The sequence below is a fragment of the Mastacembelus armatus genome, chromosome 9 (genome assembly GCF_900324485.2).
Source record: "Mastacembelus armatus chromosome 9, fMasArm1.2, whole genome shotgun sequence".
In the NCBI taxonomy this organism is placed as follows: domain Eukaryota; kingdom Metazoa; phylum Chordata; class Actinopteri; order Synbranchiformes; family Mastacembelidae; genus Mastacembelus; species Mastacembelus armatus.
This window is the reverse complement of record NC_046641.1, coordinates 19,161,292-19,175,196: the sequence shown is the minus strand read 5'-3', so window position 1 is coordinate 19,175,196 and position 13,905 is coordinate 19,161,292. Positions and strand designations below refer to the sequence as shown.

The window sequence follows — 13,905 nt, the reverse complement described above, 5'->3', positions numbered from 1 at the left end:
GAGAGCGCATTTTACCGTGGGCGAACCCGCCGGAGATTTAAAAACGCGCGTACCCGAGTGACGCAGTACGCATTAATCAATACGCACAATCGATCAGACTTGATTAGTTAAATGGGCTTTTCTAAGAAAATGAGAAAGTTAGAAACAATTAAGCGTTGCTAAAAACTTATTTAAACCTGTCACTGAAAGCATAACATTCAAATTTAATGTTTAATGTTCAAGGCTCATGTTATTTTATTATAAGACATGATTTTAGTCATATTTATATAAAGGCCACATAGGCATCTATATTACATACAGGATCAAAGTTAGAGAAATGCTCCCTTTCAAAAAGTAAAACTAAATTGCTTAATATATGAACTGAATTATTGTAATAATGTGGAACTAGCTTTGGTTTTGTTGTGCTTGTTTTTAATGAAATAAAACTATCTCTGGGTTGGTACTTTTTATTCATATATTTCAAGATTATAAATGTAAGTAAGTAAGTCATAAACAGCAAGATTATACACAAGTGCATACAATAGGACCTTTATTACTAGATATTTAGCTGTTTTTATAAGTAATAATATCACATAAAATAACTGGGTTAGAGATGGTTTTTGAATGTGTGTGTGTGTGGGAGGGATACATGTCTCCTAATGACAGCTTACTCTGGCTAACACTGTTTGAGTTGTTCTGCAGTAAACAGGTTTCTCATCTAGGCTAGTAGTGGGCCATTCTTTCTAAGCTGGTTTTTCTATTAGACTAGTCATGCAGTACTTAAATCCTTTTAATGCAACCCACTTTCACTTCTTTTCATACACAATGCAGTGCTCCCTGATCCTCTCCATCATTCTACCCACTGACATTATATAACATCAAATCAGACCATACCTAAAAAGAATCAAACTCGATGTCTGTATTGTATGCCCATTTTAAATGACTTTAACAACACTATATTTCAAGCTGTTGCTGCTCTGTATATAATGTTTCTTTTGAAAAATGTACAAACTACCTCTTAATTATCTTTAGTTTTATTTGGTTGGGCATTTAACATATTTAATTAATCTAAGATAAGATGAGAGAAACTTTATTAGTCCTTGAAAGGAAATTCAGATAGCTATAGACACATTTCTTCCAGAAGGATATGGTCTAATGGTTCTTTTTTTTTTAAAAAAAAGACATCTTTTTAAATGTGATATACTTGCAGGCATCTGTCCTTTGATTCATCCGTTGATGACAACGTCCACAGGGCTTTGATAAGACTTTTTCCAATCTTTTCTGGCATAAAAATACAGCAATTGCAGTAACACTATTCAAGTTTTTGCTTTCCTGAATGTACCAATTCTTCCCCTGTGCTTTACTGTAAGTGCAGGGAATATTTCTTTCACTGCTGTATACAAGTCTTCAAAATCCTGGTTCACTGTGATGTCCTAAAAAGAGTGATAAAGAGAGAGGGAATACGTTTGTCTACTGCAAAAGGGAGAAGATGCAGAAAAATTCTCACATAGGTGACATATGTGTGGCTTACTGGAAAGTCTAATATCTCCATGGCTGAATGAGGGTTTTCCTGTATAGACTTGAGGATCCCATAGCACCCAGCATTTTGGATAGGATTCATATCCATCTAGCCAAAGAAGACAAACATTAGCAGTGTAAGAATATGGCAAAATGCAGATGGGATTTTGGTTATGGGTGATAAAATAAGTTGTTAGGGCTATGGTGGATTCCCAGCCCTTGCACCATCATGTATGTTTGAACTTTGAAACTTTTAACTAATTGATCAAATTTTTTAGATCCTGAACTGCCCACATTTATATTCTTAGTAAACTTGGGCAATCAACCATTCAAACTCTATTTTCAACTCAGGTGAGCACATGGAGTCAATATCAGATGCTCAAGATCTAACTTAATTTAGTGTATTCTCAGCTGAGATGGGTCCCTGAAAACTCTGCTTGGGCATTGACATTAAAACAAAGTACAGTGATCCATTTATTTATTCCATTTTATCCACTGATGCCCCCCATTGCTTTTGAAGCTAGAACCAATCTCTTTTCAACAGCTTACATTCAGGAATTTGATAGTCTTGTTTACTTTAAGGCCCATGGCGAGATGGATGGCTCCTTCAGGGGGTATTCGATTGTTACTGTGGTGAAAAACAAAAGCAGAAATAAGTGTGTTGGAGCATGAGGGAAGCAATCATAAAGTGTGATGTTTTAAATAGCATTATTTATCCATGGAGCACACATGTCTGGAAATTTTTGAGGCAAGCTTTGTTTTGCTTGAGAAGTTAAACAAAACAAACTTACTTGAACTTGATCTACAGTAGCTGTTTTTCTTTAAGAAAAAGTTGACCAGTCTTTAAGATTTACTGTTAAAACCACAAACCTGGTGAAGCAATCTGACTTTACCATAAAGGAGAGTTTGTGTAAACTTTGTTTCACAGTTAGTAACAAACAAAACTATTTACCATCAATTGTGGCTTATTAAAGAATGATTTAAACTGAAATTCCAGCCTCTCTTTTTTAATGTTGTTGCTGTTATTTAGTCTAATTATCAGATTCCAGCATTATTAAGGCTCATACCTCACATCCAACTCCTCCAAAACGTTATTCTCTTTCAGAGCCTGTCCTAAAGCGATGGCCCCTTCTTTACCAAAGCCATTAAAAGACAGATCCACTGTTCGAAGGAAAATGTTTCCCTAACAAACAGAGAATGGATGATATTAAGTAAAGCAAAATTGAGAAAAAGGATAAGTGAGTTAGCCAGGTAATGATGTCTATGGATAGTTGTATTTGTATAGACTGTATAACTTCCTATTTAGGGTCACGGGGATCTGCTGGAGCCTATCCCAGCTCTCTTTGGGTGAAAGGCAGGGGTACACCCTGGACAGGTCACCAGTCCATTGCAGGACTTGGAACTTTATTTCCTGGTTTAACTAAGGTCCCTTAGTTACAATCAAGGAAAATCTTAATGCTAGACAGAGCAAGGTTTATCAGACTTCCAACTTCGTGGTAAGTGTTTCAGGCAAATTGTTTTTCAGTTTCAATGTGATGATTTTTGAGTTGGGTGTGGAAAGACTTGATTTGTCTGCAGTGACCTTGATTAAACTGTAACTTGGCCTTAATGCCCAACTTCAGTGTTGGACCTCATTAATACATTCATGGCCAAATGGGAACAAACGCCAGGAAATGAAAGTCTGTGTGAGAAGTCCTCCCACATTAATGGAGACTGTCAGCAGCACATTGCTGCTCAAATGTTTAGCATGAGTTCTTTAATACTCACACAAATGTAATATTTAGGTGTCCACATGCTTTTGGTCATGTGCTTTATGAATAATGTAAATTCATTTTCGAAAAGTGGTATTATATGTGTTATTAGTTCAAAAACTAATTTAGCCAAATTTTGAAACACTACTTTCCAAGTGTTTTACCTCCAGTCCATTGGCCAACATCACAGCCCCTCTCCCTCGAATGCAATTCCAAGCCAGACTTAGTGACCTCAACCCTGTGTTCTCTGATAGAGAGTCTCTGAGGGTTTGTCCTTGGCACAAGAAATAAAAGAAAAATTAATGACAGTATGAAAGCTAGTCAACTAATCAGGTTTTATAAAAAGAAAAGAATGGGTCTAATTTGCACTAAATTGTAATTGTTTAGATTTGCTGTCAGTTATTATCATTCAGATTTGTGCACAATATTTTAGATATTTAAAAAGTTTTAGGGGTGGCCCTGCAGTGATTAGCACTAATGCCTCACAGCACGAAGGTTCTGGGATTAAACTTGGATTCCTGCTGCAACCTAACCTTCCATGTGCAGGTTAGGCTAAGTGTTGACTCTAAATTGCCCATAGATCTGTCTGTGAGTGACTGTCTGTGTCTATGTGTGAGCCCTGTGACCTGGCCCAGGTGTACCCCATCTTTCACTCAGTGTTAGCTGGGATTGGCTGTAGCCCCTTTAAACAACCCTTTATAATGTGTAGATTGAGAATGTCATCAGATGTATTTTTAAAATCAGTCATACAAACACCCACTTCTCTGTTCTCTGGGAAAACATATCATATCACCATTAAAATACACTGAGAAGGTCTGATTGTGTTTTATGGCCCAAAAGCCCCTTTTTATTCTGAGGATAGGAAACTGCATGAATTATAACACTAAAATACACTTACTGTGTTTGGTCGAAAAAGCAATAATGGCATAGCATGAATGTCAGAGTGTTTGATTGGTATATTTTCTTTCAGGGACCCACTATATGGAAGAGTACACTCAAAATGCATCAGGGTGTCCTTTGATATTTTTGCAGTGGAGGAAACATAATTGAATATGTGGGAAAGAATAACAGCTGCATGCAGGGCAGTGAGACATGGTGGTGTCCCCTTTTCCTTTCAATCACCTACATCAGATGCTCAGTGCATCCTGATCTGCCATTCCTCCACACTGTGCCTGTCACAAAACCTGTTTGCAGAATATCAGAAAGAGGTTTTAATGAAGGCACAATGAGCTTTGAATGATCAATCTGCTGCTGCCTGCTGTTTAGAAAAAAGGCAACACCAGTCTGAAATGTACAATATAGCTTTTTGTTAAACAAATGTTTTTGGTAGATGAAACATTTATTATTTATAGGCCAGTCAAAAAGGTAAGGGAGATTAAATTAACTTTATTTACTGGTCAAAGGTATGCGAACGTCTTTATTACTCTGTGTATTTGTCCACATATATTTCTGTACTTTTATTTTGATGCTATAGTCACATTATTTAAGCTGCAGCAGACAATTTTTATACAATCGCATGCTTCCAAATACAATTTTTATTTGTCTGAATTTTAACCTGAATCCCTGACCTCATTCCTATTCAACACCTTTGGGGTAGAAGTGGAATACCAAATTTGGGCCAGGTCTCATCATCTAACATCAGTGCTGGAGCTCCCTAATGCAAATGTATGAGGCTAGGCTCCAAGCTGGAAGCTGTTTTAGCAGTACCTTATTCCAATGGGTTTTGAAAAATCTGTCTATTAAAAAGCATTGAGAGACAGAGCTCCCTTTAAAAGCAGGACTCATTTATTGTAAATGTCATTTCTAACACCTCTTTTTAAGGTATTTTGCTATCTATTAATACTACATACAATTTCTAGGTTAAAGTTATCTGGTACTGCTAATTTAAAATATGTGAAAATATGCATATCCAGTGTAAATCTTTAATACCAACTTATTTAAAATGGGAGCAATGAATGCTGATTCATTATTTGAAATGCTAAGGCCTCACAGAAATTCTGAGACCTTTACTATGTAAAATGAATTACTGTGCTACCTGCATGCCCTCCCAAAGCATTGTGGCTGAGGTCGAGGTGCTGTAGTTTGGTGTTGGTCATCAGAGCTGAGCTGAGATCTTCAGCAGAGCAGTCTGTGAAATGGTTTCCAGACAAGTTGAGACTCAGGAGCGTGCTGTTCTCTTTAAGCATACTGGCTATGGCTGTGGCCCCAGAATCCCCAAGATTGTTGTTGGACAGGTCCACGTCTGGGACACACAAATGCAGAGGTCAAAGGTCATCTGTGGTGGAAAGTGACCCAAAGAATGTGTAGCTGGAAAAGGCGATATATTTCCCATCGCAAAATGGGTCCAGAGAAAAAAAAGGAAGAGTTGCAGTTAGATATTTGGTAGTCAGATTACTGTAGAGATTTTTAAAGATTGTTTTAGAAACATCAAATATTAATGAATTCCTTTCCTTAAATTAAAGTTTGGCTTTATCAAAAGTATGTTAGGCATACTCAATTATCATCTATCTTCCCTGAGGAAAGGAAAACAGCATTTTAAATCTAAAGCAGTTCAAACAAAGTATGGTCCCTGAAGCTGTGGAAGCCATACCTGCCATTTTAAGCCACAATAGCAGCATGGCAGTATAGTAATGTTGGCCTGTCAGTAAGCCCATCTTGGTCCAGGCTCAATATCTCAACAACTATTGATGAGGTTGATATGAAATTTTGGTCCCCAGGGGATGAAGCTTGCTGGCTTTGGTGAGATGCTGACTTTTCATCCAGTGCCACATAGAGGTTGACATTATTTGTTTTTACTGAAATACGTGAATGTCAACAGCCAATAAATAGATTATATTGCTCCTAAATGATAATGTTTAGAGTGAAATGGTTTGACAACTGGTTAACAAGTTGCTATAAACATTAATCATTTACACCCACTCTGAGGATCAATTACTTTCATGAACACTTCACTTTCTATAATATGCCCTCACTAGGTCAACAAAAAACAAATCTCCAATGTTGCATATTGATAAAACTGGAATATCATTGAAACCTTGTGCAGAGAAAAGCATGTTAAAAATAATGCCAGCACAGACAGCCTGCATGACTCACAGGAGTCATTCTTCACCGATCCCTCTATATGTTCCTGACAGTATGACTGACATTTAACAAATATTAAACCGGGACCCCAGATGTTAAACCTTGTACTGTGGCATATAGTGCCTTGAGGGAGGAGTATGGGTGGGAGTAAGGGTGGCACTTTTGCCAGAAAAATGTGGCAGAGAATGAGGGAAAAGGAAGAAAAAACATATGTGCATGCTTGAGTATCCAGTAAGACCACCTGTAATATAACAATTTTCCTTTAACATCTTGGCTATAGCAGCTCCGCCCATTCCTTCCATCCCATTATCTCGCAGGTTCAGCTTCAGTATAGAAGTGTTGGTTACCAGGGGAACCGCCAGTGCTTTGGTGCCCTGCAAACAGACAACCAACCCCGCCTCGAAGTGAAATTCTTCTGTTTGTTCACTGCAGTACATTTTCTTATCTGTATTCCAGTTAACAGGGTAGATATACTGAAGCAGGTGGGCAGAGAGAGAGAGCGAGAGAGAGACAGAGAGAGAGAGAGAGAGAGAGAGAGGAATATTAAACCTGTGTGAGACAAATGAAGCAGAAGGGAGATGTGTGGAGGCGTGGGTCAGAAATGAAGCTTGCAGAACATGAAAATTATAGTTTCTAACATGGCTAATGAGAAAGCAGAGAGCATAGAGCCTTATGTTAACTTGAGTTTTTCAAAAAAGGAGAGCAGATACAGTCATATGACCATAATGTGTTAAATGCAGAGTATCTTTTTGTAACATCTGAAGTTCATCAATCTGCAAGACACTTTATCTCCGTTACTGACAGGTGAAGACTTATTTAAAATTGAATTTAATCTGTCTGAAGAACATTACTAATACCAAAACTGCAATGACATGTTAGGGAATGGACTTTTACAACTTCATTTCATTTAAAGCCTCGTGGACCAGTGGAAGCCTGTTAAAATGTGCAAAATGCAAAATCTCTGCTGCTAAGTGCTCTGAGTAATGCATTTTTACGTTTGCAAGGGATGTGTTGTTCTTTTACTCAGAGATATACAACCCCAGAGCAATTTTACATTGATTGGCCAAGACGTCTCATTGTTTGTAGATTAAGTTGAGGCAATAGATTGTAACAGGTACTGTAGTAATGTACTGTATTTCCTATTTGGTCTAAATGTGCCAAAAGCATCTTTGATTATGTAGACCTGTTGCATCTCTTCTGTGTTATATAAGTGACAAAACATGTAGCTACATGCATGATCTCTTTCCTGGGAAAGGACTGAAAACTCCTCAGACTTTCTGATGATCAATGCAGCCCCCCCTGGGGAATGTGACTTTGATTTAATGAGTGAGTCACAGAACAAAGGTCTGGGGTGTTGTGAAACACTGTTGGAGTCTAATCCAGTTTAACATGTCAAGCATTTGCTCAGAATGACAGGATTACATACAGATCATATGTATTCACATTTCCACAAGACTGTTCAAACATTCTTTGCCCATTTACAAAAAAACAAAACAAAAAGAATTACAAGATCTAAAAGATCATACAAAAATTCTTTGGATGGGAAGGGGATTGAACCTCATATTCATTTTTTTTAATGAAACAAAACCCTCCCTTCCCTTGAATTAAAAACTGTGACATCCTTCCCCAAAAAAAGTTGCAAAAAGTAAATTTTTTTATCTGGCCACTTAGGGGCAGCAGAAACAAGTTGTGAACACAACATCACCACCTCAGTAAAATTGTGAACCTTTTAGCAAACAGTTGTTTATTGACACTTCCATCAGTTACAAAGCAACGTTATGCTTCCTGTTTTGTCATGCTTCTGCAAGTCAAATCCTTACTCTCTTTTAGCTCTGCTCTGCCTACAACAGAGGAAAATATTAGCTACTTCATCTGCTAAATGCTCCATTTTTTCACTACCTAACTTTTGGTTTGGTGGTGAGCAGGTAGTATAAAATAGACTTTTAGAACTTTTTCATCAGGCATTTGAAAATGATGCTATAACTACAGCCACCAATGTGCACATTAAGGGGCTTTTAAATAATAAATTAAATGAGGTTTTTTGGCCTATACTTGGATTCCACATCATCAGTTAAATAATAATAAAAATCATATACGTATTTGCACTGAAAATGAATTCAGGAAAAGGATAAAGTACATTATTAAAGTACTTGAACAATTTTTGTATAATACCATAACTCATGATTAAAGTACCTGAGGTCCCAGACCATGATGCATCATAGATAGCTCATTATTTTGCATGTGTCGCAGGAAGTAAGAGGCAGGCATCACCTGTAACATTTCACACGCCTCCATGTAGCATGTCTGCCCTGTCGGGTCATATGCTACCTCCTTACCTGGAACACAAATAAAGACAGTAACTGTGAAATCTGTCTGAATTGTTTGCTTGTAACACCTCTTTTTAAAAAGTAGAGCACTTTCCCCCAGAGCAGGACCTTCTGGGTGTGATATTGAAAACTTCCTTGTGGCTGATTTCGATCTGTCAGGGGAGCTTATTCATACCAGATGGTTTTCACTTCTGGTGAAAAGGAAGCCTGACACAAAGACTGAGATGAAATCATTAAGATGCAGAACAGGGCTCTCCACATGTGTGGGCAGGCGCATGTAGGAGTTTCTGTTTTGTTTTTTCTTTCTGTTTTAAAATCATTTAGAGATTGAGAAGATAGAAAGGCAGAAGGGCAAAGATTAACAGATGGGGTGACCGGAGGGCCTTGCCTTATCAGTGCATTTTTTGATCAAGATCAAATTAAAACTCAGAATCAAAACACTCTGTGCTTCTAGTATAAAATATTATTTCAGGGAGAAAATACCAGGACGAAATGGTTTTGTTAAAACATATCTTACATCACCAAGCCATTTTCTCGCTTTTTCAAGAGAGGGAACATCACACCCTTTATCATAAAATGTAATAACTTTCCATTCAAGTTTATCTGTTTTTTTTTTTTCCCTATCTAAATCAAATTTTTCTATACCTCCGAGCTCCAAATCTGTGTCGTACTCCTCATCAGAGATCACACGTTCCTCTCCTCTGGTCTTCTCCTCTTTGTTCTCTTCATCCTCCGCCTCACCCTCTTTTTCACCTCTGTCTAGCACATTTCCATCAGGGCTCAAGCGTTGATCTTTTGGCCCACACATGTCATCCTCTGTCTGGCTCACTCTTTTCTTAATGGAGAATGACAAAAGAAGACACTGTGACTTGTAAAAGCTGGCTGTATTTGGAAGTCTGAGAAAGAAGATGTTATGGATTTGCTGCGAGTAGAACTGATATCTACATTCTGGACAACTGAGTCCATTAGTGTGGATGTACCATCTCCCATGTCTCTTAGATCCTTCTATTCTTCTTGTCTTTATAACTGCTCCCTTTCCCTATCTGCTTCACTCCTTTCCTAACACCATATCAGGTCTTAGACTCTTTTTATTTGTAGTCATCTGGTGTATTCACTACGTCTCAGTCAGTCATGTCAGAATTAAATAATGCTATTCTGAAATACCATTATTTTGCAGTTGAGTGGCATGCCACATGTTGTAGGTCACTTACTGTGGAGTTACTGCATAGTTAGGGGTTTTTCCTTTTGAAAATGTGCTGCTTTTCTCACACTGCCCCATTAACTGTACAGCCTTGTGATTAGACTACATTAAAGTGTAATTAAAATAAACTTTAAGGGCGAGACTCTGTAAAATTAATTCATGCCATTACACAGGTCAAAGGAGAGATTCATAAAATGGAAACAGCAGGGCTTAGCCCGGATTTTTTTAGTCTACCCAGGGCAAGGAAAGTGCTCGGACATGTCTAGAGATAGTGTTGTGGCTAAGACCTTCATTTCTAAAACCTCATATATTTTCCTGCAGGTTTGTGACATGCTTTGAATTCTTCAAAAAATCCTCTCATGTGTCTTACTCAATCTAAAGCTTTGTAAAATTCTGCTTTCTGAACAGTTCTACATGTCTGCACTGGCCTACCTCGTTGTTCAAACTTCACTTGCTCAAGAATTTGCGGATTCGGTTGGATGGTGAGCGTCTTACCTCCCACAGCGTCTCACTCTGCGTTTCTGCATCATTGTCTTCCAGCACAGAATGCAGCGGTGTCTCCTTGACCACCTTCTTTACGTGAACCATGGCGGATTAACTGTGATACAGAAATCACTTACTTTTTTGTGTTAATGTGATCTGCTGGTTGATCAGAGAAGAGCTGTGAATCAAATCACTGCACTGCATTTGACCTGCAGGTAGTGCAGCATGTGCTCATGCAACCTGTCTTGCTCAATAGGAGGGTCATATCCTTTGGGCTAACTAGAAAGGTTTTTTCTTTTTTTTACATAACAACCAGTCACCAATCAGAATCCTTGTATAAGGTTTGCAAGGCTGGTTTTGTTGACAGGTTGCCATGGTGCTGAGAGGCCTTGCAGCACTGAGCGCTGACTCTCCGAGGCCATGACGACCAGCACTAACAGATGCAGGAAGGGAAGCAAATGGCTTGTTTGCTGCAATGCTCTTTATCCACATCTAAGTCTAACCTTCAGACTAAAATGCTTTAACCTTAAACAAGTACTAGTGCAGGAATAAATCTCCCCACTCTGGCGTCTTTCTTACATAAACAAGAAAAACAAAGTGAGCAACTGTGTTGACATATTCTGTAAATGTTTCTCTTTATTTGTAAGTAAATGCAAAGTCCTCGCAGTGGATGCATTAAACTGGAATATTCTCAATCAATTACACAACAAAGGTCTTTATAGCAGAGGCTGATTGGATCAGAGCTGTTGTTTCTGCAAACACAGAAAAAGAAACCTCTCAAAACTGTATTTCCTCCCATAGCTGTGTGAGAAAGGCCGGACAATCTCACAATGCAGTCTCACTGACTGACACAGTGCTGGTAAATAGACAGAGCGTTATAAATATGAACAGGACACATAAGATCACCATGCATTTACAGGAATAAATGCTGCCATTTCCTCTCCATACCTAAAGGATATGAGAGACACCATAGAATAGGCCTTTTTTTAGTCTTTTTAAATCAAGCAGGATCAGAGTGCTCATTTACATAACCAAAATACATTCTTAGAAAAAATTGAAGTGATATTTTTGATATTTTATGCTTTGCCTTTGAATATATATATATATTTATTTATATATATATAAGCTATGTATAGAAGCTATATCTTGTATCAATTGCTTTCTTGTTGCACATTTTACATCACAGACATTTTTTGAAGGCTCTCACTCTGGTTAAACTAAACCTGCTTAAACAAATTATACAGAAAAGACGAGTATGAACAACAGTGGAAATCTCCCATTCTCCTGACCGTAAAAAGAGCTGAAAAACAGTTGAATACATTTTTTAAAAAGCCAGTCTCAGCAGCTTTTAGGGACATTTGAAAATCACACTGAAATACGTTATTCATGCTGATAACTATTTTTAATTTCAATCAAAGACAAAGAAAGGGAACAAACACGACTCAGAAGCTGACAAGAAAACCCACAGGTTACTGCAAAGTGGATGATCAATAAACAATGTGGACCCTGCTTGAATATATTCAAATTACAACCCTGACTCATTGGAAAGCAGCAAATGACCACAGCAGCAGTCCAGTTGCCTCATGTCTCTGAATGGAAAACTTCACCAGACCTTGTAACAATAGGACTGAACTACAGAGATCAGAACTAAAAGGCATGTGGGCAGTTTTCTGTTACCAAAACACCATCTGTAAAATTAAATCTGCAGACTTGTGACTATGCCAAACCTATGCTTAATTTAAAATCTGATCATTTCAACAAGGTAACAGAAATGAAGCAGAATGATCATATAAAAACACACACCTGAGCACATGCATGTTTACACCCACTCTTAAAGACATGATGATTTCTATAGCAACACATGCTCACAGACATGCATAGTGATGCTACTGAGCAGGTGGCAGGTCAAAGTGAAAGGGTGGTATGTAAGCAGCAGGGTCATGTATAAATCAAGCAGAGTAATGATGCTGATAAATGGGTGGATCAAGTTGTCAGCTGGGTAGCACAGTGAGCTAAACCAGAACTTTGGTCTCCCTTAACAAAATTTCATAAAAGCATTTGTAGTAGAGATACTTCTTTTCTAAGGTAATAGTTTACCATTTTGGGAAAAAGATCAAAATCACTATCATGTACAGTAAATGGGCTTATAGACTGAATATTTCCTTTGCCTCCTTTTCCTAGATGTTCCTGCTTTCACCTGACCAATTATAATTATAAAACCACAAAGTGTATTTTTTACACTTACTTTTGTATGGCTCAAACAACAGAGATAATGCATTAATTTTTAGGTCCTTCATTGGGGGATACTATCAAATTCACCAATTCATTTCCAGTTGTCCTGCATGAAAAAACACAGTCCTCATTCACCTAATGGAGCCAGTCCAGTGATAAAGCAACGGTATCAATGCAAAATAAAAATATAAAATAGTTGCCACCATGTTAACTTTCCTGTCTCACTGTGCTGTAAATCTGTACCTAAACTGGACTATTTGGATTTTATTTATTGACTCACCAGTATCTGAAACAACACAAACCATGAATGCAACTGCAAACACAGGGGTGTACATTTCCTCATCTTATTCTGGGCAAGAAAGCAAATACAAATAAAATGTCAAACAATTCTTTTAACTTGTAAACTGAAGATTCAATTATTTAATAATATTTTAAAGTTAAACATGTTTTTTCTAAACTATTTCCCTCCAACATGATCACTTTTCTTTTATTCTAGTCAACATATCAAGACTCTTCATTTTAAATCTGAGAAGTTTAATTAGGACTTTGTTTGTTAATTTCTTGAGATTATCTTCATATGTAGTGCCAGAGGTTCAGAATTCTTCTTTAGTGTCTGCCCTCCGCATTCATATGAAGCTGCTGTGGGTTAAGCAAGTACCAGATGGGACACATAAGATTATGATGTGAGAAAATGGACAGGCCAGTAAAAGAGCTGCCAAAGAGGCTGATGCACATTGATGGATTGCCTGTGAAGCACTAGAAAATGTTGGGTGAGGCTGTGACAGAATCCCTGTTGTCATAATTTATAGTGACCTGTCAACACCGCCAAATTTATTCACAACAAATTTGTCTCAGTTTTCCTGTCTACATGCCTGTACATCTTTCAATTTTAGAATTCTAACATGTCTGGAACTCCATCCCGACAATCAAAAAACACATTAGTCCACACCTGATTCTTCCTTAAAATGTAAAACCAACATAATTCATACTTAAGAAATGTCTGTGAGTTTGTTATCAATGCCACACATTTCCTTGCAAATATAAAACCTCAATAAAAGCCATTTTACTGTAACAATAACACAGAGTATATTATATTTCTTGAGTATATTCTTGTCTTGGTCATGCATTCACAATGAGGCAGGTCATTACACTAGGTGCACACATTATGAATCAAAATCATCAATTTATAATTTTTGGAAGTATCATCAACAAGCAAAACATATTCTCAGAGAACAGAACATTTCCAACTTGCTACAGACGAAATTGCAGAGCCCAACAGAAATAAAGTATCATATAAAAAAACAAAACAAAGAAACACATTTTTTATAGTACA

General features: G+C 37.5%; 1 protein-coding gene across 3 annotated transcripts; it reads right to left on the bottom strand.

The window, feature by feature from the left end:
* Positions 1-440: 440 nt before the first annotated feature.
* On the bottom strand, positions 441-10,595 carry lrrc74b (leucine rich repeat containing 74B). 3 transcript variants are annotated; one of them, XM_026321941.1, is made up of 10 exons: positions 10,353-10,595; positions 9,302-9,491; positions 8,523-8,665; positions 6,571-6,703; positions 5,284-5,490; positions 3,413-3,522; positions 2,565-2,680; positions 2,047-2,125; positions 1,511-1,606; positions 441-1,412 (listed from the first exon to the last, which is right to left on the bottom strand). In XM_026321941.1, the coding sequence occupies exons 1-10, from the start codon at positions 10,443-10,445 to the stop codon at positions 1,296-1,298; spliced, it is 1,284 nt and encodes a 427-aa protein (XP_026177726.1). In that variant the 5' UTR covers positions 10,446-10,595; the 3' UTR covers positions 441-1,295. The 3 variants fall into 3 exon arrangements, with proteins under 3 accessions (XP_026177726.1, XP_026177727.1, XP_026177728.1); XM_026321942.1 differs by having other exon boundaries at positions 2,074-2,125; XM_026321943.1 differs by having other exon boundaries at positions 8,601-8,665.
* Positions 10,596-13,905: the final 3,310 nt, after the last annotated feature.